Source organism: Tiliqua scincoides, chromosome 7 (assembly GCF_035046505.1).
Source record: "Tiliqua scincoides isolate rTilSci1 chromosome 7, rTilSci1.hap2, whole genome shotgun sequence".
Lineage (NCBI taxonomy): Eukaryota > Metazoa > Chordata > Lepidosauria > Squamata > Scincidae > Tiliqua > Tiliqua scincoides.
The window spans coordinates 4,585,001-4,610,797 of NC_089827.1; the positions used below are offsets into that span (position 1 = coordinate 4,585,001).

At 46.5% G+C, this 25,797-nt stretch overlaps 2 protein-coding genes across 2 annotated transcripts in view; both read left to right on the forward strand.

Moving 5' to 3' along the window:
• The window catches only part of LOC136657039 (sucrase-isomaltase, intestinal-like), a 70,375-nt gene extending 67,225 nt beyond the window's left edge, over positions 1–3,150 (forward strand). Inside the window, exon 17 of the mRNA XM_066633632.1 lies at positions 3,045–3,150. Coding sequence (XP_066489729.1) covers positions 3,045–3,150 — 106 coding nt within the window. The remainder of the gene's footprint in view (positions 1–3,044) is intronic.
• Positions 3,151–3,299: 149 nt separating this feature from the next.
• On the forward strand, positions 3,300–25,179 carry LOC136657040 (sucrase-isomaltase, intestinal-like). The gene is made up of 7 exons (XM_066633633.1): positions 3,300–3,305; positions 4,678–4,734; positions 8,135–8,265; positions 9,174–9,262; positions 9,793–9,842; positions 15,515–15,673; positions 25,080–25,179. Exons 1-7 carry the CDS (start codon positions 3,300–3,302, stop codon positions 25,137–25,139), a joined length of 552 nt encoding a protein of 183 aa, XP_066489730.1. The 3' UTR covers positions 25,140–25,179.
• The last annotated feature ends 618 nt before the right edge of the window (positions 25,180–25,797 follow it).

The window sequence follows — 25,797 nt, forward strand, 5'->3', positions numbered from 1 at the left end:
ACTGCCCACAGTGAGTATCTACTGTTTATTAAACCCAGGGAACTACTGCCAGACAGGCTTAAAATACTGATTACGCAATAGTTTTCCAAAGGTGAAAAAAGAGGGCCCTGACAGTCAACATAAATAATGTTATATATAAATGTATTTTATTTAAAAGAAGGCTAACATTGTCACTTATGTGCAAATGTACAATTAGTACCTATTGGGGGGAAAACAGGCAAATAAGGCGCAATCCTAACCCACTTTCCAGCACCAACATAAGGGTAATGCAACTTTGAGGTAAGGGAACAAGCATTGCCATACCTAGAGGAGGCCTTCGTGACTGCCCCCCAACTGCAGGATGCAGCACATGCCCCACTGGCACAGCTATGCCAGTGCTGGAAAATTGGTTAGGATTGCGCCCTAAGTGATATAAGTGGGACAGCAGAAGTCACAATCTAGTGACACCCATGTGCAGTCTCCAAAGTTCAGATGGGGCTCACATAGGCAGAGGGCAAATAAGGCAAAATGCCCTATTTTGTCTGTCTTTATCTGAAATATTTCCTGACCCAGCGCGTCATTAATCTGTGGAACTCCTTGATGATGACGGCGTCTAGACTAGGTGGCTAGAAAGGGGGATTGGACAGATTGTTGGAGGAAAAGTCCATCACAGGTGACAAGCCATGAGAAGTAGGTTGTCTCTGAATGCCAGATGCAATGGAGTGGTAACAGGATACAGGTCTCTTGTTGTCTTGTGTGCTCCCCGAGGCATCTGGTGGGCCACTGTGAGCTCCAGGAAGCTGGACTAGGTGGGCCTTTGGCCTGATCCAGCAAGGCTGTTCTTATGTTCTTATAGTGCAGTGACAGGCAGAATGTAGATCAAGATCTAGTGGTGGATCCCTAGGTGACGTGCAGAAGGTGGGCAAATGTTTCTGATAACCAGTATAACAACCGCAAGTTACTTCTTGTTTTACATTATTGCAAAAATCCAGCCCTTCCTTTCTTTCAAAACAGCAAGAAAATCACCTCACTTCTGTATGAAGGAATTCTCTCCCTCCCTCCGCAAAACAAATAAGCCTATCCTAAGTTAAACTTCTAGGAAGGCTTTAGAGACCCCAGAATGGGTTTATTTTTAAGATACTGTATCAGAAGGCAGTGATGAATAATTCAAGCTACTTTATTCACCTTTATCATTGGCACAGCACTTGTCATTGTGCAGCAGTTCATCCAGAATACAGTGGCTTAGCTAGAGGGGTGCAAAGCACTAAGTTCTGCAGGGAGCCTCACCAAAGCATGCCAGCGGCCCTCCCTCTTCCTCTTCAGAGCCATTCTGGATGGGGGAGGGAGCAAAACGGAGGTGCTCTCCCTTAGGAGAGGATGAAGGCCAAGCAGTTTAGCTCTGTTGCACTGTGGAAGGTTAGAGAAAATACATCTGTCCTCTTCAGTTCCTTTTACCCTTTCCACATGTGCCACTAGAAGTTGCACTGCACAGTTTCTCCTAAGGGAGCAATTTTCAACCACTGTGCCGTGGCACACGAGTGTGCCACGAGTGGTCCACAGGTGTGCCACAAGAATTTGAGGGAAGATCATTTATTAGTAGGGCCAATGGGGATGTGAGCTCTTCACTGGCGACATGGTGTGCCTTGTCAATTGTCAAAAACCTGATGGTGTGCCTTGGCAATTTTAGTGCCTTGTCAGTGTGCCAAGAGATGAAAAAGGTTGAAAATTGCTGTCCTAAGGCAGGGGTGCCCAAACCCGGACCCTGGGGCCACTTGCGGCCCTCAAGGACTCCCAATGCAGCCCTCAGGGAGCCCCCAGTCTCCAATGAGCCTCTGGCCTTCTGGAGACTTGCTGGAGCCCACACTGGCCCAACGCAACTGCTCTCAGCATGAGGGTGACTGTTTGACCTCTTGCATGGGCTGTGGAACGAGGGCTCCCTCCACTACTTGCTGTTTCACGTCTGTGATGCAGTAGCAGCAGCAAAGGAAAGGCTGGCCTTGCTTTGTGCAAGCTTGAGTTATTGCAAGACCTTCATTCATTCATATAAGTTCATCTTTAATATATTCATTTATGTAAACTTATGTAAATTTATTCAAATTTTAAATGTAAATTAATTCTCCCCCCCCCACCCCTGACACAGTGTCAGAGAGCTGATGTGGCCCTCCTGCCAAAAACTTTGGACACCCCTGTCCTAAGGGAAGGGTTCCCTCATTTCTTATGATTTTTCACACACACTCCTTGGGTCACTATGTTTGGCACTTACGGCCCAACCCTACGCTTGCCGCCCCTCTGTGGTACAGTGGCACCAAAGTGGCTGCCGTTGTATCCTGTAGGGCCAACAAGCCAGTAGGAAGTCTCCTTGAGATAAGGGAACTTCCTTGGAGTGTTGGACCCCCGCAGACACTATGGGTCTGCTCAGATCTGCAAGAGTGAAATAGTTGGCACAGATTGGAGTAGCCCATGCAGGGCTTTCAGATGCAGGAGGCGGGATAGGATGAGGTGGCAGCTGAAGCTTCCACACCCCACACTCTCCTGGGCTTGAAGCACCCCGCTCCAGCTGTCCCACCCAGGAACACCTCTCTGCTGTTCAATGGGGACCTTACCATTGGTGGGTGTCCGACCAGCTCAGAGGACCAGCACCAACTGGCACCAGCCTCTCACTCATGCTTTTTCCCTCCTAGCCACCACAACCAGCCTTACACAACATTTACAATGGTCATTGCTGGGGTAGCGCACAGTCTGCACCGGCCGGCAATAGGATTGGGCTGTTAGTTTCTCCGGAGCATGTCAATTCTCTAATAAGCATTCTAGTCCTTCTTGCTGTCTCCTTGTCTCCGTACATCCATTCTTAAGATGTTTGAACTACGGAGGAGGAGGAAGCTGTACCCTGTGGATGTCAATCAGCCGCCCCCCCCCCCCCAATATCTGCCTACAGTTTTAACAGGCGGAAGTCATACAGTGCAACATATAGGGCCATAAGTTGTATGTTGAAATCTAGTCATTCGCTGGTCCCTGGAAAGAACGCCATTTGCACTGAGCAGATTTTTGCTTAATTTTTAACCTAGATTTACAGCGGACCCCGAGACCCATGGCATAGACACTGCTTTCCTGTGGGGATCTGCACTGATGATCGCGCCAGTTCTTCAGGAGGCAAGTACTGGGGTATTCTGAATGCTGTGATACTAGCAGTGGAGATTGGTATATTATCAGTAGCGTAGCTAGAGGGGGTGCAAAGCACTAAGTTTTGTAGGCGCCCGAATGTGCGGTGCAAGGGACCCCTCCCTCTCCCCTTCAGAGCCGTTCCCAGTGGTGAGAGCAAAATGGAGGCAAGTGCCTGGCTCTGAAGGGGAGGGGGAGGGGCCCCTTGTATGGCACATTCAGGCGCCTACAAAACTTAGTGCTTTGCACCCCCTCTAGCTACGCTACTGCATATCATTCACGGCTTTCAAGTAGATAAAGGATGAACTTCTGTTTGCCCGTGCCGGGAAGGCTGGTGCATGATCACAGTCAATTATAAAAAGAAATTGAATCGTAGAGCTAGTCAATTATAGAAGAAAGTGACTCCAAGTACAAGTAATGCCCTGAATACCAAACTCACATCCAATTGCTAGCAAATTCGCCTATAACTTTTGCCTCCCCTTGGAGAGATGTGTGTTTGTGTTTTTCTGGTAATCAGATTGCTGTGGTTTAGCAAGAGAAGAAATGAAATGGAAAAAAAAAAAAACAACAAGCAGAATTGCGGAGCAGATTGAAATCTTGCAGGTTAAAAGCCAAAACTCTCTGTATGCTGCCAGGCACTAGGAAAAGATTTGAACCACAGTGAAAACTGGTTCATGTATTAATTATTTTTGGTATAAATTATGCACATCCATTACTTTAAGACAGCCACAATGTGTACCAAACACAGTAATGAACTTTCTGTACTCCATGGGCCCTGCCCTTCCATTTCCCTTGTGTAGCAGTCCAAAAAATTGAGTTATAAATCTGCTTCACTTGAAACAAAATACATATTTGTCAGGACTGACAGATTAGAGGCCAGCCAAGAAAGCAGAAAGCAGGGATGGGCTGTCTGAGAGTTCAGTCTGTGCTGAGCCTTGAGCTCAAGCTGCATGTCCCATGACAAGTGCTATTTGCCCTTTATGGGCTTGGTTTTTCTTGAGTTAATAATGGCTGGATAAGAGCTTCCCTCAGATCAGCACCACAGTAGAGGGGTACGAGTGGTGGGTTAAAGCTTTCCTGCCCTCCTGCTATGGGTGGGGAGGGCACTGATCCAGCTGCTATAGTACAGTTGGCCTTCAGTTTTCATGGAGGATCCATTCCTAGACCAGCGTGAATACCATTATCATGGAATCTTCAGGGAAGGTCTCAGGGACCTCCCAGGTGCCTCCTGGAGGCTTCCAAAAGGCACTTTGGGTTTTCACTGAAGTCACTCATTTTGTTTAAAAAAGGATGTGACCCACCCAAGTTAAGCAGCGTACTCTCAGAGATGTCCTATTAATTTCATGAGACACGTACAAGCTGAAATTAGTGGGATGTAGAATGCTAAACTCCGTCTGGATTTCAAGATAAGTTACTGCTAGAGCTCTATTACAATGGTGTATTTTAAATATCTAAATAAAAATACCTATATTGAGTTAGTGCATTTCTAATATATCAGAAATGTGTGAATTATTTATAATTCTTTCTTAATGGTTACAGGGAGCAAGATCGGTGGATGTCTACTTCCCGGAAGCTCCCTGGTTTGATTACTATACGGTCTGTATTTAGAAAGATGGCTTTGTTTTATATATCCTCCAGTGTGTGTGTCTGTGTGTAAAATATCATTGATCTCTTGTAAGCCATCATTTGTACTGTTTATGAAAGATCTGGGAGGCATCCCTTACTAAACTCATTACCTGACCACTTTGCACAATCATCTTTATTTTAATCTAAAAGGTTAAAATTTTAAGGAGTCTGTGTTGCCCCAATCCTGTCCCACACCATTAATGTTGATGCAGCCACGTTGTCGAACATGCTACTTTAAAAATAATTGTTTGTATGTATGCAATCCAGAGTTTTCAAAAGCATATCAATATTTTGCATCTTTAAAAGCTGTGGGATGAAAAGCGTGCAATTTAGCACTCAGATTGTGAAAGGACATTGAGTTCCCAGAAAGGGACCGAGCTGCCCATCAAATCTTGGCTTCAGACCATTCATTGCATCTTATTGTAATGTGTTATGTTTTGTAATATATTATACTAAATGCCTTATGCAAAGCCTCATGGGTTCATTTGGCAAAGAATGGGAGGAACTCCCATCTCCCTGACCTGGATTTCCCTGACTGGCACTCTTTCCAAGGCAGTAGCATAGCTAGAGGGGTTTGTGCAAAGCACTAAGTTTTGCAGGGAGCCTCACCGTGCTGTGCAAGCAGGCCCCTCCCTCTCCCCTTCAGAGCCATTCCGGGAAGGGGGAGCAGTTTTGCTCCCTGCAAAAATTAGTGCTTTGCTCCCCCTCTAGCTATGCTACTGTTCAAGGGTTGCATGTTGCCTCCAGTGAGAAATTTAACAAATATCTTGCAATGCAAAAAAGAAACTGCATTATTGGCCCTTGAAAACCTTTATGTATATATTCATCAGTATAGAATTTCCAGTCCTGTGCCTAAGGATTATTGGCAAATCCGTCATGGCCATGTGGAAGGATGACACAGATGTAGGACGATACTCTTCTCTGCATCATACCGGGTTTTTTTTTTGGGGGGGGGAGCATCTTTGACAGAAAGCAGTACAGAATAACAAGTACCCACTTTTGTTTGGCACTGATTAGTAGATGAAGCACGGCCCTGAGGTCTGTGAAGTTGCTCTGAAATAGCAAGGCTCTGGATTGAATCAGAATTCAGTTTCTTAGCTTTTCTCACAAGTAATGCTAAGAATGCTCTTTCAACTTCAGTATGTAATCTGTAAATGTTGTTTACAGTATAGAGTATTTACAGTATAAATGCAGTATAGAGTGGGCCTTCAGAATCTTGTGGGGGATTTGATCCAGTAACCCCCTATGGATACTGAATTCTGTGGATAATTAATTCTGTGACTGGAGGAGCTCAGAACATCTCTGGGCATGACAGGAAATCAGTGGTGCAAACCAGAAGTGACTTCTGGTTTGTGACACTGGGCTATGAAGAGTGCTAAGACTAAGAAGTGACACTGGGCTATGTCAGAATGCCAGGTGCAAGGGAGGGCACCAGAATGAGGTCTCTTGTTATCTGGTGTGCTCCCTGGGGCATTTGGTGGGCTGCTGTGAGATACAGGAAGCTGGACTAGATGGGCCTATGGCCTGATCCAGTGGGGCTGTTCTTATGTTCTGGTCATGTCCAGGAGGTGTTCTGAGGCACCTCCAGCAGTGGGCTCAGCATCCATGGATACTGAAATCTGTGGGTGCCAAGCATGCAGTTAAGGAGAGCCCACTGTATAAAGTAGGAGAGAGACATTTTAATATCAAATGTGTTCTCCAGCCCAATGGTTTCCAAACTAGATATGTTGAGGAAACTCTTTCCACAGCAGCTTGTCTGCCGTACAATCCCTGCATTTTGTTAAAGGATTCTGGGCCATATTCTTGGACACACATGAGAAGTTCACAGAGAACATGGGCACACTGGTGGACCTCACTGCTGCTACATGTAAATGCAGGTCAGAACATAACCAACAATAGAAAGTCCTTTGCACATTGTAAGGGAATCTCAGCAGTGATGCAGGAGTCAACACCATTACGGATAATCTCTTAGACAAGGGGTGTCCAAACTTTTTGGCAGGAGGGCCACATCATCTCTCTGACACTGTGTCGGGGGCCGGGGAAAAAAAGAAATTAATTTACATTTCAAATTTGAATAAATTTACGTAAACGAATGTTAGAGATGGCACTTATATGAATGAATGAATGAAGGTCTTTCAATAACTCAAGGCCTATAAAAAGCCTTGCACAAAGCAAGGCCAGCCTTTCCTTTGCTGTCACTGCTGCATCACAGATGTGAAACAGCAAGCAGTGGAAGGAGGCCTTGTCCCACAGCTCACACAGGAGGTCGAACCATGGGAAGTCACTGAGAGGGCCGTCATCAGGCCAGCGAGGGCTCCACAAGTCTCCTTAGGGCCAGAGGCTCATTGAAGTCTGGGGGCTCCCTGAGGGCCAGATTGGGAGTCCTCAAGGGCCACAAGTGGCCCCAGGGCCGGGGTTTGGGCACCCCTGTCTTAGACCAACGGTTCTCAAAGTTTTAACACCGGAACCCACTTTTTAGAATGAAACTGTCAGGACCCACTGGAAGTGATGTCATGACTGGAAGTGACATCATCAAGCAGGAAAATTTTTAACAATCTTAGGCTGCAATTCTTCCCAGACTTAAGTCCCATTTATTATCATTGTTGAAAGCATATATAGAGTAGCCTGTTAAAAGTACAGATGTGTAACATTTCCCCAAATGTAGTCACATATCATAGTAGCATCAAGTCTAATATATTAAAAATAAAATATTGAAATGAATGGGGACCCACCTGAAATTGGTTTGTGACCCACCTAGTGGGTCCCAACCCACTGTTTGAGAAACACTGTCTTAGACAAACCCCTAATGGGCTTCTGAGGAACGCCAGGGTTCTCCGGAGCACAGTGGAAAAGCAATGTTCTAACCCAGGGGTGTCAAACATAAGGCCCGGGGGCCGGATGTGGCCCGCGGAAGCTTTTTATCTGACCCTCAGGCTCTCATCTGCTAAGCAGTGCTGAGGTGTTACTTTTGAAAGGGCAGCCCACTTGAAAATTAGGCTGTTCCATATCTTGAAATATGATCAAGATTTGCAAATTTTCTCTTCTGTCATTTGCAGCTAATGAGATCCTAAGTGAGAAAAAGTACTTATTTTTTTATGACCTGTTTAATGACATCATTTCCTGCCTAATGACATCACTTCCAGCCCTCAGCAGGCATCATCAATGCTCTTCGGCCCTTGGTTTGAAATGAGTTTGACACCCCTGTTCTAACCAGTGCCTGTTTTAAAATGTTAATTACACATGCAGGAAACGGAGGTGGAGAAATGATGTAAGTGCCACTTGTGAAGACAGAGTTATGCTTTATACCAGTAGAGACACTCTCCAGATGGCTTTTGAAAGAATTCCTCAACTGTGTTCCATTTTTTGGTAGGGGGATAAAGTGCCGCCCTCTTCATATAAGAAGTATGTCAGTGTTCATGCACCACTGGAAAAAATCCCGCTGTTTATCCGGGGAGGATACATTTTGCCAACACAGGCCCCGGCGACAAGAACAGCTCGGAGGTATCGAAACACATTTCCTTCCTAAATATAATGCATTGCAAGACTGGACTGAAACAATTGCTGTGCGGAAATGACTTTGCAGAGAGCCGTGTTTCTCCATCAGAATCGGACCACTGGTAGCACTTGAGGTGGTGTCCAGTGGTATGTGTGGGACCCCCAGACCTCTGCCACCTGGTAGCGAGACCAGCAGTGCAGCATGTCAAGCAGCTCAGCTCAGCAGTCAGTGCTCCAGCATGCGCTTTTTGCGCACTTGAAAAAGGTTCCTTCGGCCCTGAGCCTCTTACCAGTGTTTGTCACGTTACGTCTGGCCTCCCAATCTGGAAGTAACTGGCAGTGACATCATCAGCAGTTACTTCCAGCAGAACTTCCAGTAGGTGGACCACGTGAAGCGGTCCAAACGTTGAGAAACGCTGTCGTAGAGCATAAAGCATCAGTTAGTATGGTGGCGTAGCTGGAGGGGGAGCGGAGCACTCAGCTTGGTAGGAGGGGTGGGCAAGCAGTCCCTCCCTTTGGAGCCATTCCCGGCGGGGGGGGAAACAGATCTGTACGGTTCCGTTTTGCCCCCCCTGTCGGGAATGGCTCCGAAGGGAGGGGCAGCTCACCCCCCCCCGCCAGGCTGAGTGCTGCGCCCCCTCCAGCTACGCCACCAAGTTAGTAACAAATTGCTATAGTGATGAGAGGAAGCTCACCTTGCACACTTACAATCCTCCTGCTTTGCCTGCTCACCTGTAATGCAAGGCTAGATGCAGGGCTGGCCAAGACACTCTGGTGCCTGAGAGCAGTATCAGATCACATTCAGGTGCCTACCAGATAGCTCCTGCTTGCTGGATCGGGCCCCTTCTTTCTTCCTGCTAACCTTTCTTCCACATTTCGTCACTGATTTTAAGTCAATGATGTATTCTCAATAGCCGCCTGAATGCATTTGGACTCACCATTGCTCTGGACGAACAAGGCGAAGCCTCTGGTTCGCTGTTCTGGGACGATGGGGAATCTATTGGTGAGTGTTCAAAAACTGCTGTGCTATAGTCTGCCTTGTAGGATGTCTAGGCTTTTGTTTGGGAATATGGGAAGAGATCTGGGCCTGACTCTGACCTTTTGCCTGGTGCAAATTGGAAAGGGCTGTTTTGAAAACATCAGAATGACACCAGCATGGAATCTGTTTTGGATTCAGAGAGTCTGCTGGTGTTGTCCTGGTGTTTGGTGTCTGATTGACATTACAGTGCAAATCTACCATGTTTATTAACATAGTATGTCAGTGGCTGGCTTGGACAATGTCCTGTTCAATGTACCGTATGAAGGAAAAGGGGTTGGATTGCTCACTCTTGAGCAAGTACCTATAATGGGAATACAACCTACTATGTTCACTTGTATGAACATAAGAATTCATTATGTCCTTTGTTATGTACACTTGTTCATACAAGTGTTATGTCACTTGTATGAACATAAGAATTCATTATGTCCTTTGTTATGTTATGTTCCTTATTAAATAGAATGCTTACATCAGCTTTTTGTCTCCTTTATTGACAGATACCATTGAGAATGGAATTTATTTCCTTGTCAAGTATACATACAGAGACGTAAGTAGAAACAAGTACATGGACAGAGGTGGGCAGAAGCTGGGCAAGGAACAGATGTGTGTAGGGATGGAGAAGGCAGCGTATAGAAGTGAAAGTCAAGGAATTGGTGGAAAAGGGGCAGAGGCAGCAGCTGTTAGAGTCAGATGAAGTAATGAGAAATAGAGAGGGAGTATCACAGATACTTTTGCAAACCTTAAAGATGGAGATGCCACAACCTGTGTCACCACCCCATGTTAGCTTATCCCATTGCTTTTTGCTTTGGGATGAACTTTTGACAATTGCTTTTACTGTCAATACTGAAAGAATTCCCAAACTTTCCAGTGCCGTGACCCACCTTGCCTTCTGCCGTGAGGTATGACACTGCTGGCCTGAATGATTAAATGGGGGCCTTCAGAGGCCTCTTCTGGGTCATGCTGGCCTGTTGACCCACAATATTCGCCCCCCACAAACCTCAGAATGGCCCCCAGAAGCGTCTGAAAGCTGCTTCCTGTCAAACCAGAACTTGATTATGAAAACTAGAAGTAGCTTCTAGGGGCCATTCAGAGGCCAATAGAGTAGGTTGCTGGCCCAGAACGCCCTGGAAGAGGCCTCTGGCCAGCAGTATTGCTGGCCGGCATCCCCTCCCTTCCGTAATGGCTCGGATTTGGAGCCAAATAATCACAGGGGTGGGTAAGAGAGTCCAGCTCATGACCCACATCGCACATAGGCTTGCGACCCACACTTTGGGAAACCCTGTGTTAGAAGATTCCCACTGAAAATCTACCCCCTCTGGTTCAGAATCATGACCGTGGAAATGGTGACTCTTCTTTCTGATATCCTTGTGAATATATTTGCATACATTTTTCTTAATAGGCTTTCCTGCTGCGCTTCAGGCTCTTAATACTGTAGCAACCATAATAAACATTAGTGCTGATGGATGTTAGCATGTAGGGTAAATAATCATTCTATATTTCTCTGCAAAAGAACAAATCAGGATATTAAGCAGGGACTGCTGAAGAATTTATTGGTTTTTAAAGAAGAGCTTGAGCTCATCCTTTCAATCTCCCCTCAATCCCCTATTGATGTTGTTACTGTGGCTTTCATGACATTAAGTCCCCCCAAATATACAGTTAATGGGAGTCATTTAGACGAAAAAATTGAATTAATATTCCTACAGTGGTGTCCCCAGATCTGCTGCCTGCCAGCTCTGAGAGTGAATAGAAAAAGACTGATGACTATTTTTGTGCCTGATTATCTCTACAAACTGGTGTCAGATATTTGTTGTCATACAGCAGATGCTTTTCCGTTTTTAAAGCTCTCTTCCTCCCCTCCCCCCCCCACCTTTCTTCTGTTTCTGCTTTTATCTTGTGGTCTTAGAGAAAAATCACAGTCTGAACAGAAAAGGAGGAAAAAAATACAGTCTCTGTATTTGGAATACAGCAAATTGCTGAAGGCAGACTGCAGGACAGAAGGGCCCACTTTTGTATTCCACTGGAATTCAGTTTGCATTTGATTACTGGATCGGTGACACTCCCAGTTCTCTTGGCTGAAATTAGCTTTCTGTCTGCCTGTGAATTCCTTCTGAAATTCCTGCTTGCGTTAAACCAAGCTTGACTGTTATCACTGCAAACACTATGTTAAAAAAAAAAACAAAAAGCCACACACCCCTTCATTCTTCTGATACAGAAGAGGTAATGTGATTCAGCAGTACACACAGTTCCTTGTTGTTTGGGCTGCAACAAGAACACAGAATGTTCAGGAACTTGGAAAGGGTGTGGTGCTAGACCCTACGGCAATCTATAGGGCTGACAGTCTGGCTCTTATTAAACCAGACTAGGGGGACAAATAGGGTTGTCGGTAACCAATGGCATAGCTAGAGTTTGCGGCACCCAGGGCAATGACATCATGAAGCAGTGTGATGTTGACGTCACTTCTGCGTTCTCTCCTGAGAATCTCACTTCTGGGTTTGCCCCTCCTGAGGCCACATTGGCAACAGTGGCCTTATGATCTGGCCTTGCAGTCCAGATGCCCTTCTCTGGATCGCCTCCTTGTGTTTTGGTGCCCTCGCTGTCTGGCTGGTGCCCCCTTCCTCCTCTTTTTAGGCTCAACGAGAGCCTCCACTTGCTCGACCTTAACAGAAACTGCTCAGTGGTGCAATTGTGATCTTGGTCCCTGTGTCCCCAGGGGCCAGGACTGCAAAATGCCACACCAAAAACGTCACTTCCACTTTTCAGATAAATTAAGAAGTGACATTTTTTTGGCCTTCAGAGGGCTGGAGAGGTCGCACGTGGACTCTCCAACCCCCCATAGACCTTCTGAGGCCCCCGGAAGGTCTGAAAAGGTCACTTCCAGTTTTTAGCTGAAATCCAGAAGTGTCCTCTTTGGCTTTCTGCACACAGCCTCCATGGCACTCCAAAAGCCTTCGAAGGCTCTTCAAAGGAGACTTAGTTTTTTAAAAGAATGAGCAGTGCAGAGAGAGGGGCACCACCCCTTGCCATGTGGCATCCTAGTATACAAGCCATGTGTACAATCCATTATGGGGTAGTGTATAGGGTAGTGTACAATCCATTACGGGGTACAAGCCATGATGTGTATGTGCAACCTCCTGATTTTAGAAATTGGCTATGTCAGAATGCCAGATGCAAGGGAGGGCACCAGGATGAGGTCTCTTGTTATCTGGTGTGCTCCCTGGGGCATTTGGTGGGCCGCTGTGAGATACGGGAAGCTGGACTAGATGGGCCTATGGCCTGATCCAGTGGGGCTGTTCTTATGTTCTTAACTACAATTCCCAGGAGGCCTTGCAGGTCTCTTGTTCTCTGGTGTGCTCCCTGGGGCATTTGGTGGGCTGCTATGAGATACAGGAAGCTGGACTAGATGGGCCTATGGCCTGATCCAGTGGGGCTGTTCTTATGTTCTTAACTACAATTCCCAGGAAGCCTTGCAGGTCTCTTGTTATCTGGTGTGCTCCCTGGGGCATTTGGTGGGCTGCTGTGAGATACGGGAAGCTGGACTAGATGGGCCTATGGCCTGATCCAGTGGGGCTGTTCTTATGTTCTTATGTACTCATTCCCAACCCCCAGGTACACCAGTGCAGTGGTGCCCCCACTTCAAGTGACACACAGGGCATGTGCCCTAGCTGTGGTACTTTAGATATGCCATTGTCAGTAACCCCCTCCCCTCTTTAGTTTGAGACATGGGGCTCAGGACTAGCCCAGTCACACTGGTGAGAGACCATAAAAGTATACCCCATGTGGTTGTATCCTAAGAAAGTTAGTTAAGATTAAGCACAGTTGAAATCATTGAGACAAGCTTAGTGTTCACCAACTTAATTTCAGTGAGCCATGACTCAGTTTCTTTGGGTTCAACCCCATATTTTTAATGATTTAAAAAACTGTTAATGGATACCAATAACACAGGCCAACATATTTTGCTTCCTAAAACGTTACACCAATTCCTGGGTATATTTGGGGTGCCGATTCCAAAAATGGCATCCGTTTTGCCCTATCACGTCTAGTTTGGGAGACATGGCATAGCCTCTTTAATGAATGGTTCAAGCAGCTTCCTCATGAGGAAGCCTACACCATGGCTTCTTCATGAGGAAACTGCTTGAACCATTCACTAATGAGCCTATACTATATCTCCAAAACTAGACGTGATAGGGCAAAGCGGATGCCATTTTTGGAATCAGCACCCCAAATTCATATCAAACCACCGTAAAGTTTGGGAAAAACTTTCCTGACCCTCAGTTTTGTAGGCCTGTGTAATCTTCCTTCATAGCAGTCACTGACTTCTTAGGGACTATTCTGTTCAACTCTAATGTTAGAAACCAATGGAACTTGACCTGATCCTTCAAGTCAATTCATATGTTCTTGAAAGTTGGTTCTGTGAATCCTTTATCTGAAAGTTATTTGGCCTTTGGCAACTTCTCCCCAGGGTGCAATTTTCATTCCTCTTTCAGCTTCTGGTGCTCCAAGTTATATGTGTAAGGACAGCAAGAGTAAACAATGGAAGTACCCTGAGATAACAAGGGAATTGTTTGGACTGCATCTGCAGTGCTCCTTCTTTATGTGTAGCTAATACCAGGTCTGTAATGCAGAGAAACAGAGGTGGAGAAAATGGTGATAATGAAATAAAAACACATAACAATGCTTTCTGCACTTCTCATTTTTGTAAAACAAAACAAAATCCTGAAATCAATCCATTTTATTTGGTTTTCATTTCTTATTCAATGAAAAATTGAATAATATATTACTCATGGAAAATGACTGTTGCTGCATCTGCTGACACTATAACACCTATCTTACCTACCTTTTGAGGCTGCAGCCACTTATGAGGCTGTAATCTTATGCACACTTTCCTGAGAGTAAGCAACTCTGAGCACAGTAGGACTTACTTCTAAGCAGACATGCATAAGATTGTGCTCTAAAGCTATTATAATTTATAATTATAATGCAAATTTTGTATAAAAACACTTAACACCACTTTCTTCATGTCTATTCTTTGGAAAACATTGAAATCTGCAATATGTTGTTGTTGGCAACCTTCAGTCTCGAAAGACTATGGTATCGCGCTCTGAAAGGTGGTTCTGGAGCAGCGCCTAGTGTGGCTGAAAAGGCCAATTCGGGAGTGACAATCCCTTCCACACTGAGAGCAAGTGCAGTCTGTCCCTGGTCTGTCTCCCTGGCTATGGGCCTTCCTTCTTTGCCTCTTAGCCTCAGACTGTTGGCCAAGTGTCTTTTCAAACTGGGAAAGGCCATGCTGCACAGCCTGCCTCCAAGCGGGCCGCTCAGAGGCCAGGGTTTCCCACTTGTTGAGGTCCACTCCTAAGACCTTCAGATCCCTCTTGCAGATGTCCTTGTATCGCAGCTGTGGTCTACCTGTAGGGCGCTTTCCTTGCACGAGTTCTCCATAGAGGAGATCCTTTGGGATCTGGCCATCATCCATTCTCACGACATGACCGAGCCAACGCAGGCATCTCTGTTTCAGCAGTGCCTACATGCTAGGGATTCCAGCTCATTCCAGGACTGTGTTGTTTGGAACTTTGTCCTGCCAGGTGATGCCGAGAATGCGTCAGAGGCAGCGCATGTGGAAAGCGTTCAGTTTCCTCTCCTGTTGTGAGCAAAGAGTCCATGACTCGCTGCAGTACAGAAGTGTACTCAGGACGCAAGCTCTGTAGACCTGGATCTTGGTATGTTCCGTCAGCTTCTTGTTGGACCGGACTCTCTTTGTGAGTCTGGAAAACGTGGTAGCTGCTTTACTGATATCTGAAATAAATAAATAAATAAATAAATAAATAAATAAATAATGATAGATAGATAGATAGATAGATAGATAGATAGATAGATAGATAGATAGATAGATAGATCGATCATTTTCTCCCACCTCTACAGTAAGCTAAGAGCTGAGATCAAGTTCAGTATAGATAGCATTTCTATGAAGTGAAGTACACGCATATCCAAATTCTCCCAAATGTCACCCGGGGAATGACTGAATTGATCACCAGTGGCACATTTTTCTGACTTCTCAGCTTTTTTCCCTTGTGTTAATATCTCCTTTGTTTCCCTCTAATGAAAACACAAGGAGCAACACAGAAGGCTTCTCTACATTATAAAAATAGTACTGCCTGCATCATTTCCCCCCTTGCATTGCATCTTTCTGTAAAATTAAAATACTTTTCTTTGGAATTATTTTAGGGTCGCTTGACAACACGCATTGTGAACGACAACTACCGAGGGGTTGATTCTCTGGCCTACGACACACTCCAGATCCTTGGTGTGACTTCGAAACCGAACGCTGTTACTCTGAATGGGAAAAATATCCGCAGCAAGGACATCCATTATCAAGGAAATGGGGTAGGCGGTGTGCTGATAAATGCATAAAAGCCTTTATGCTAGTGTAACTGAGGAGGTATGAATTGAAAGTGGGAACATTGGGGAGGTGGGATTTGTGTGAGGATTCTAAGGCTGCAATCGTAAGCACATTTTCCTGAGAGTAAACCCCATTGAACAAAATAGGACTTACTTCTGAGTAGATCTGGCTAGGATTGTGCCCTAAAACTTTTACCTCTTGATAGCAGAATTTTGTTTTGAAATGGTATCATCATACAGTCTTGTATCAAGCTACCTCTCTCTCCCCCTTTCCATTTCAGTTGCGCCCATCAACAGCGCTACAACCAGGCAGCCCCTACTCATAGCATGGTTGTCGCCTGGCCAAATTGCCCGTTAACGTTCTGATCCCTTATTGCAGTGATTCCCAAACTGACCTGGGTCATGACGTTCCCGCAGCCTCTTCTCCCTGGGTGCTGCCATCTTGGAACTCATGAAATCTCATGAGACCCAAGGTGGCAACGTCCAAATCTAATGAAATATCTTGAGATCCAAGATGGCAACACCCAAATCTCAGTGAGATTCAGTGAGATCTAAGATGACGGCACCCACGACTTGTGAGTTTTGGGCACCGCTGTCTTGGACCTCATGAAATCTTGCAAGATTCAAGATGGTGGCACCCAGGGGAACAGGTAAGCGGGGGTGACTGGGGAATGTGCAGGTGGGATGGGTGCGCACACTTTGGGAACCCCTGCCTTATTGCCAGAAGGCTACTTTGATAGCGAGGCATGTCTGCAGACAGTTGGGGAATGGTGCCTTCAGACTTACTAGCAAGAGGAGGAGAATCTCCTGCTGGTACAGCATGCAGTCTGTAGAGGTGGGAAGGACATGTAGGAGCAGACTTCCAGGAACCAGTAGTGTTTCACTGTGCAAAATGTCACTCTGTTTAGGAAAGATAAAACTTTCCTAAACAACAGAAGACCGAAACTTGTTGCTGGACTTTTCTCAAAGTACGTCACTGACCCTGCTAGCTCTACTAAGGCCATCACGGGCAGGTTCCTCATTGATGTACCATCCCACTCACATCAAGCGGCAGCTTGCTGCGCACAGAAATCCGGTTGCATGGGCACTCACTACTAACAAATTATTTCTGCTGACTTGCAATATTGGACAAGTCTGCTTATGGGGAAGGCTTTGCACAGTGGGTTTGCTGCAAGAAGGAGAACCATCAAGTTGGCAACCTTTAGTCTCAAAAGACTCTGGTATCGCGCTCTGAAAGGTGGTTCTGGAACAGCATCTAGTGTGGCTGAAAAGGCCAATTCAGGAGTGACAATCCCTTCCACACTGGGAGCAAGTGCAGTCTGTCCCTGGCCTGTCTCCCTGGCTATGGGCCTTCCTTCTTTGCCTCTTAGCCTCAGACTGTTGGCCAAGTGTCTCTTCAAACTGGGAAAGGCCATGTTGCACAGCCTGCCTCCAAGCGGGCCGCTCAGAGGCCAGGGTTTCCCACTTGTTGAGGTCCACTCCTAAGGCCTTCAGATCCCTCTTGCAGATGTCCTTGTATCGCAGCTGTGGTCTACCTGTAGGGCGCTTTCCTTGCACGAGTTCTCCATAGAGCAGATCCTTTGGGATCCTTTGGGATGGGAGAACCATCATGACATTGAAAAAGTGTTCACTGTGGGCCTGCAGTCATGTTCTATGAGTCTATGAGTTCTATGAGTATTGAACCATAAATGAGTCGGAGAGAAAATGAGCATGTCCAAGGGGGCAGGCTGGGGAGGAGAGCAGCCTACTAGCCAAAGAATCTTTTCTTTGTCTTTCCCAGATACTTTCCCAGAATCTTTCAATATCTGGAGCTGGGCCTGAACTGGCACATTAGTTAACCAAACATGAACGCCTGGCCAAAGTATGACTTAATCTTTACCCAGCCCTTTCTTTGGCAGCCCACACCACTACCATTTCAAAAGCAGCCCCCGCAATCTGAATTGAGTACTTTTCTGGGTTCAGAGGGTGGAAGGCTGCCTTTCTTGTTTGGTGACTGCCAGTTGCACAGAGTCGTAATTGCACCTTTCCCAAGGGGGGGGGGCATAAGAAGGTGACTCTCTACAAGCCATTGGGACACTGTCACAGCAGCATAGTGTCTGCTAGCAGACATGTGAGTGGCGGTCAAGGTGTTGCAATATAATTCTCGCCTAAATGCACGCACACACAAATCCTGCCAGGATGTCTTTTATCCGCTGCTAAAAAAGAATTTTTTGTATTGGCAACCTTCAGTCTCGAAAGACTCTGGTATCGCGCTCTGAAAGGTGGTTCTGGCACAGCGTCTAGTGTGGCTGAAAAGGCCAATCCGGGAGCGACAATCCCTTCCACACCGGGAGCAAGTGCAGTCTGTCCCTGGTCTGTCTCCCTGGCTATGGGCCTTCCTTCTTTGCCTCTTAGCCTCAGACTGTTGGCAAAGTGTCTCTTCAAACTGGGAAAGGCCATGCTGCACAGCCTGCCTCCAAGCGGGCCGCTCAGAGGCCAGGGTTTCCCACTTGTTGAGGTCCATCCCTAAGGCCTTCAGATCCCTCTTGCAGATGTCCTTGTATCACAGCTGTGGTCTACCTGTAGGGCGCTTTCCTTGCACGAGTTCTCCATAGAGGAGATCCTTTGGGATCCGGCCATCATCCATTCTCACGACATGACCAAGCCAACGCAGGCGTCTCTGTTTCAGCAGTGAATACATGCTAGGGATTCCAGCACGTTCCAGGACTGTGTTGTTTGGAACTTTGTCCTGCCAGGTGATGCCGAGGATGCGTCGGAGGCAGCGCATGTGGAAAGCGTTCAGTTTCCTCTCCTGTTGTGAGCGAAGAGTCCATGACTCGCTGCAGTACAGAAGTGTACTCAGGACGCAAGCTCTGTAGACCTGGATCTTGGTATGTTCCGTCAGCTTCTTGTTGGACCAGACTCTCTTTGTGAGTCTGGAAAACGTGGTAGCTGCTTTACCGATGCGCTTGTTTAGCTCGGTATCGAGAGAATGTGTGTCGGAGATCGTTGAGCCAAGGTACACAAAGTCATGGACAACCTCCAGTTCATGCGAAGAGATTGTAATGCAGGGAGGTGAGTCCACATCCTGAACCATGACCTGTGTTTTCTTCAGGCTGATTGTCAGTCCAAAATCTTGGCAGGCCTTGCTAAAACGATCCATGAGCTGCTGGAGATCTTTGGCAGAGTGGGTAGTGACAGCTGCATCGTCGGCAAAGAGGAAGTCACGCAGACATTTCAGCTGGACTTTGGATTTTGCTCTCAGTCTGGAGAGGTTGAAGAGCTTTCCGTCTGATCTGGTCCGGAGATAGATGCCTTCTGTTGCAGTTCCAAAGGCCTGCTTCAGCAGGACAGCGAAGAAAATCCCAAACAAGGTTGGTGCAAGAACACAGCCCTGCTTCACTCCGCTTCGGATGTCAAAAGGGTCTGATGTGGAGCCATCGAAGACAACAGTGCCCTTCATGTCCTTGTGGAAAGATCTGATGATGCTGAGGAGCCTGGGTGGACATCCAATCTTGGGGAGAATCTTGAAGAGGCCGTCTCTGCTGACCAGGTCGAAAGCCTTTGTGAGATCTATGAAGGCTATAAAGAGTGGCTGTCGTTGTTCCCTGCATTTCTCCTGCAGTTGTCTAAGGGAGAATACCATATCAGTGGTGGACCTGTTGGCTCGGAATCCACACTGCGATTCTGGATAGACGCTCTCTGCAAGTACCTGGAGCCTCTTTAGTGCAACTCGGGCAAACAGCTTTCCTACAACGCTAAGGAGAGAGATGCCGCGGTAGTTGTTGCAGTCACCCCTGTCACCTTTGTTCTTGTACAGCGTGATGATGTTTGCATCCCTCATGTCTTGAGGTACTCCACCTTCTCTCCAGCAGAGACAGAGGATTTCATGCAGCTCAGTGATGATGATCTCTTTGCAGCATTTTAGGACTTCAGCAGGGATGCTGTCTTTTCCAGGTGCCTTGCCAAAGGCAAGGGAGTCCAGGGCCACGTGAAGTTCTTCTAGGGTTGGTTCACTGTCAAGCTCTTCCAGCACAGGCAGGCACTCAATGTTGTTCAGTGCTTCTTCGGTGACTACATTTTCTCTGGAATATAGCTCAGAGTAGTGCTGCACCCAGCGTTCCATCTGCTGCGCCCGATCCTGGATGACCTCGCCTGTGGCAGACTTCAGAGGGGCAATTTTCTTCTTTGTTGGACCTAGGGCCTGCTTGATACCATCATACATCCCCTTGATGTTGCCCGTGTCAGCTGCTATCTGTATCTCGGAACAGAGCTGGAGCCAGTAGTCGTTAGCACATCTCCTGGCAGTCTGTTGGACTTTGCTGCGAGCAGTTCGGAGGACCTGCAGGTTGCGCTCGCTGGGACAGGCCTTGTATGCTGCTTGAGCTCTCCTCTTTTCCTCAATGACTGGTGTCAACTCCTCAGAGTGGGCTTCAAACCAGTCTGCCGCCTTGTTGGTCTTCTTGCCGAATATGGACAAGGCGGTGTTGTAAACGGTATTCTTGAAATGTTCCCATCTGTTGGATGCGTTTGCGTCGGCCGGGCCTGGAAGAGATTCCTCAAGCGCTTGTGCAAATTCCTCCACTTTTCTCTGATCCCGGGTCTTGCTGGTATCAATGCGAGGTCTTCCTTCCTTTTTCGTGTGATACAGTCGCTTTGTTTGCAGTTTCACTCTGCTGCACACCAGGGAGTGGTCAGTGTCGCAGGCAGCACCATGATAACTGCGTGTGATCTTGATGCTGGGAAGGCTGGAGCGTCTGGTGAGGATCAGGTCGAGCTGGTGCCAGTGCTTTGATCTTGGATGTCTCCAAGAGACTCTATGTTGGGGCTTTGTGTTGAAGAATGTGTTGCTGACACAGAGACTGTGATGACAGCAAAACTCTAGCAGTCGTTGGCCATTTTCGTTCATCCTCCCAGTGCCAAACTGACCTAAGCAAGTGGGCCATGAACTGTTATCAGCACCAACTCTAGCATTGAAATCGCCGAGGATGAACAATGGCTCTTTTACAGGGATTTTCTTGACAGTGGTGGCCAGGTCATCATAGAATTTGTCTTTGGCTTCTGCTGGAGACGACAGAGTCGGTGCATAAGCACTGATGAGAGTGATAGGTCCTGCTGATGACTGGAGCTGCAGGGACAAAATTCTTTCACTTCCCACAGTAGGTGGGATGATGGATTTCAGCAGGGTATTTCTGACCGCAAAGCCAACGCCATGTTCCCTGGTTTCATTTGGTGGTTTTCCCTGCCAGAAAAATGAGAAATTTCTCTCCTTGACAGATCCGGAATCTGGCAGCCTAGTCTCTTGAAGGGCGACGATGTCCATCTGCAGTCTGCTCAGCTCCATGTCGATGACAGCTGTTTTGCGTGCGTCGTCTATTTCTTGCAGGTCATCAGAGAAGCCAGGTGTCATTGTCCTAACGTTCCAGGTGCCCAGCTTTAGGGCAGTAGTTTTCTGTTTTCTGTTGCATGGTGCAGAGTTGTCGATCCGCTTGTCGGTTTTCACCCTAAACCCCACGCACCCCATGAGGTTAACGGACCGTGGCGAGGCAACACCTTACTGGCTGGGGACTGCCCAGCTTAAGGCGGGCGGTAGCTGCCCAATGAGATGCAATGATCTCTCCCACCGTCGGAAGCAGCCCCTGGCGTCATGCTCTACGCCAATCGAGCAAAGACTTATAACCGGTAAACTGCTGCTTCCCGTGTTGTGCCGACGCCGTATGGCGAAGTTGGAGTGTCCTCTCCAGTGCGCGAAGCCTGGGTAAAGAAGGTATGGAGGATAGGCTGTTACCCATGCAGCAAATCCCCCCTCTCCACGTCACTGGAATGGTCCAATGGAAAGGCAGAAGCCAATACGGTTGGTTCCAGCGGCGTCGCAGGAGTTGCCAGAACGTGCTGTGTTCAGCCATGAACTGCCTAAGGGACTCCGGCTCCTGATTTTGCCTCGAGGTTGACTCCTGAAGCCTTTTCCAGAACTGGATGCAGCCACAAGGCAGTGGAGGTTTGAGGTCAGAGTTTCCTTCTCTTAGATGAGCTGCCTTCCTAGGCTGACGAGTCCCATCTACCCGGTGGCTGTTTAGTCGCCTCTTACGACAAGTACAGCCAAACTGAGGGCCTATTCTTAGCCCCCAGCCCCCAGGGAAACAGAAAGAATTAATGATACAAGTACACGGTCCAGATATTTTTTGTGAAGCGGGGAGAAAAAAGCCAAGTGGGCTGAAATACAAATACAAAGGCAAATACAGTTTGAATGCACAGAGGTGTCTGTCGCTATAACGCCATTCAAGTTTGTAAACTTTTGAAGCAATTTTCTTTCTTTCTTTCTTTCTTTCTTTCTTTCTTTCTTTCTTTCTTTCTTTCTTTCTTTCTTTCTTTCTTTCTTTCTTTCTTTCTTTCTTTCTATAAAAATGGTGACTCCTTTTAACGTCGTTGAGCATCATCATAGTTACGGCTTGGCAAATGTAGCACTGGATTAGCTTGAATGATGGTTGGTGGGGGAAAATTTGAGAGGGGGCAGCAATGGGAATTTTCTGTTTGGAGAAAAAGGCACTGCCAAAAAAGTGACCACTTTTTCTGGGCACAGGTTTTACCGTATGGGCAGAAATGAACTGGTGTCACTTTCCCCAGCATGGGGATGTAGCGGTAGGGGAAGGGTCATTGTCTTGTTGTCGTCGTCGTCTTGCCATCTAGTGGCTGCTCACATTGGTAGGAATGCCAGGTTAGAACCCTGGTGCTTGCAATATGGTCTATGTTTATCTTCACACCCAGGAACTGCTAATGCTTACCTGGAGATTACCAAAGTTTAGCATCTGTATCTGTTTTCATCTGTCTGGAAACATGTCAAGTACGGTGGGCCTTTGGTACCTTCGGTATTCCAGGATCCCTAAGGGCACAATCCTAACCCCTTATGTCAGTGCTTAAAGGCAATGCAGCTCTGAGGCAAGGGAACAAACACTCCCTTACTTTGAGGAGGCCTCCGTGAGTGACACCCAACTGCAGGATGCAGCACACGTCCCATTGGCACCGCTGTGCCAGGGCTGGAAAGCACTGACATAAGGGGTTAGGATTGAACCCTAAGGATACCAAATTCTGCAGATAATTAGCTGCTTTGAATGCCCTTTGGGGAGATAAAATGTGGGCGGAATTTAGTAAATAAAATAAATTAATTAAACAATTACATCTGTGTTTGGGCCTCAGAGACTTCCCCACATGACTGGAAGTGCCTTCTGGATGCATCTGGGACACAACTGGGAATTTTTGGCACAAACTGGATGTGCCTTCTAGACATGTCCAGAAGGTTCTCTGAGGCCCTCCAGCCAGATACTGAAATCCTCAGATGCCAAGTCCGCGGATTAGGAGAGTGCACTGAAACATCAAAGGACATCGTGAACGTGGGTCCACGTTGTCTCATTGTGGCTGCTAAGGATTACCTTGGGGCAAGGGAACAAATGTTCCCTTACCTTGAGGAGTCCTCCCGCAGCTAATATTCCTCCCTGGGAGATAGTATAGCCTACACTGGTGCCACTATATCACTAAACAGGACTTTATTTAGGATTGGGCTGTAGGACTTCCAAAGTGGAGATTGTCCCTCTGCAAATACCCCAGAGGAGGCTAGTCCATTCCAAGCCATTCTCTTAATGGAAGCATATATATATATGCTGGGAAGGCAGCTCATCTGAGAGAAGGAAAACTCTGATCCCAAACCTCCACTGCCTTGTGGCTACATCCAGTTCTGGAAAAGGCTTCAGGAGTCAACCTCAAGGCAAAATCCGGAGCTGGAGTCTCTGAGGCAGTTCATGGCTGAACACAGTCACGTTCTGGCAACTCCTGCAACGCCGCTGGAACCAACCGTATTGGCCTCTGCCTTTCCATTGGACCATTTCAGCACCGTGGAGAGGGGGGATTTGCTGCATGGGAAACAGTTTGTCCTCCATATCTACTTTACCCAGGCTTCGCGCACTGGAGAGGACACTCTGTTCCAGAACACTATTCAGAGCGCGATACCATAGTCTTCTGAGACTGAAGGATGCCAACAAGATGACTTAATATATACTAATGTAACACTGCACTTACGTATACTTAATGGAAGTATATTGGGTCTCAATACATTGTATAGTAGCACTCAAATGGATTTAAAGCGAGCTATGCAAGTACAATTCTATCCCAAGCTTATAGTCATGCTTTACTGGAGATAAGCCACCACAAGCAGAGCAATAGATAATGGCTTTTTCCTGTGCTTTCCAGCTGGGAAAAATGTAGTCAAGTTTAGAAGCACTGTGGCCCGGTGCTGTTTCTAATGTTGACCCTTAGTGAAGAAATTGGTTGCTCAGCACCAAATGATAGAGAAAGAAGTTCTGCCTGTAGGGAACAGGAAAAGGAATATTTTTTAAAAGTAAAATGCCAGAGTTTATAGTCATAATTGGCTGCAAGGAAAGGATTTCTTTGTGAGCTTGAAAAGTATACTAAAATAAAGGAAAAAAAAATACATAGCAGAGCCAGTAGCTTCTGAGCTACAATTCAGGAAAAATCAGAGTCTTAGGGCCCAGTCCTATCCCAACTTCCAGTGCTGGTGGAGATGCAATACAGCCCCAAGGCAAGGGAACAAATGTTCCCTTGCCTTGTGGAGGCCTCCAAAATTACTGTCCCACCAGAGGATGCAGCACACACTCCATTGGCATGGTTACGCCAGGGCTGGAGAATTGGATAGGACGGAGACCTTATTCTAACAAACATTATGAATAGCTTACCCTAAATTATTTATTTTATTTTATTGGTAATCAATATTAGACATCTATCCCATCTGTCTTTTTAAATCTTCAAAGATCAATTATTTTCCTTTAACATAAATGAACAACAATTCCATTTACCAATGTGATTTTTTTTTCTGCTAGCTGTACAGCAAGTGTTCACTTAAAGCTGTTGATCATTTTGTGGAAACTGCAAATGCAAGTGAAATGACTTGTAATGAACCCAATTTTCCTGCGGGCTAATTGATATGTGTAAACAAGAGTTTCGTTCCTACAGTGACCAGAGTTTCTGGTCACTGAAACATCACCAAACTTCTAAATAAAGACCCCAAACACTTCTAATATCAAACATTGAAATAAATATGAGCTGTCTGGGCTGGAGAAAACCCATGCAGACATGGAGAGAATGTGCAAACTCTACACAGACAGTAGCTGGTTTGTCACGATGCCTCAGTTTGAAAAGCCCTGCCTCACCGGTTTTCTGTCATTCAAAACTGAATGACAGACCCTGCTAAAGCAGTTTTAAGTATAACGGATTTCATAGGGGAACTAAGTATGTGCTTTTTAAAGTGTACAATTTTGGGTGGATGGTGTCCAAACTTTTCTAGCAATCACTAAGATCAATCGAACGTTAATTCATTGTTTTTCTCTGTCTTTTTTTTAAACAGAAACTCATCATACACATATTTGCACGACTTGGTGAAGAGTTGGACATTATTCTCCAGTAGAATACTGAAGACATAAAATAATTCACACAATGAAGTCAGTAATTCACATGTTTATCATTTTTCAGTTGAATTAAAAAAAAAAAGAAGTTTCTTGCATACCTTGTGGGTGTCCTCCTTGCTGTAGAATTATGTTGACTTTGGGACTGGTCCTCCATGAATCTGGTGGCGCATCAAAAGTCACATATACCCTGACCTGGCAGCAGTAGCGTAACCAGAGGGGGGCGGCGTGGTACGTACCGCAAGCATCACAACACGCAGTGTAAGCAGCCCCCTCCCATTCGCTGTCGGAACCATTCGGCGTAGTGATGTCACTGCCCAAAATGGCTCTGATGGCGAGTGGAAGAGACTGCTTATATAGAGTGTTGCGGAGCCTGCTGTACTTACAACACCGCCCCCCTCTGGTTACACTACTGCAAGGCAGCGCACCAGGCTCCATCACTCCTCCTCGCAATCTCTGGATTCAAAAAGGAAGAAGGGAGAGGAGAGGAAGTTTTGAGCTACTCTAGCTCACCACTCTTCTGTCTTCCACACTTTCACTTCCTGTTTGAATCATGGAGCGGTGGAGTCAGGTGGAGGAAGTAGCCACACATGCATGTCTACTGATGAGTCGGCGAGTTTGTTTTAGTCCACTTTGAAAGGCGGGCCAAGGGAACACAAC

What these genes read in the sequence shown, in the direction of transcription:
- LOC136657040 (XM_066633633.1), top strand. An exon ending in CCTGGTTTGATTACTATACG is followed by an intron (nt 4,735 to 8,134) that starts GTCTGTATTTAG and finishes ATTTTTTGGTAG; the next exon opens with GGGGATAAAGTGCCGCCCTC. An exon ending in TCCATTATCAAGGAAATGGG is followed by an intron (nt 15,674 to 25,079) that starts GTAGGCGGTGTG and finishes TTTTTTAAACAG; the next exon opens with AAACTCATCATACACATATT.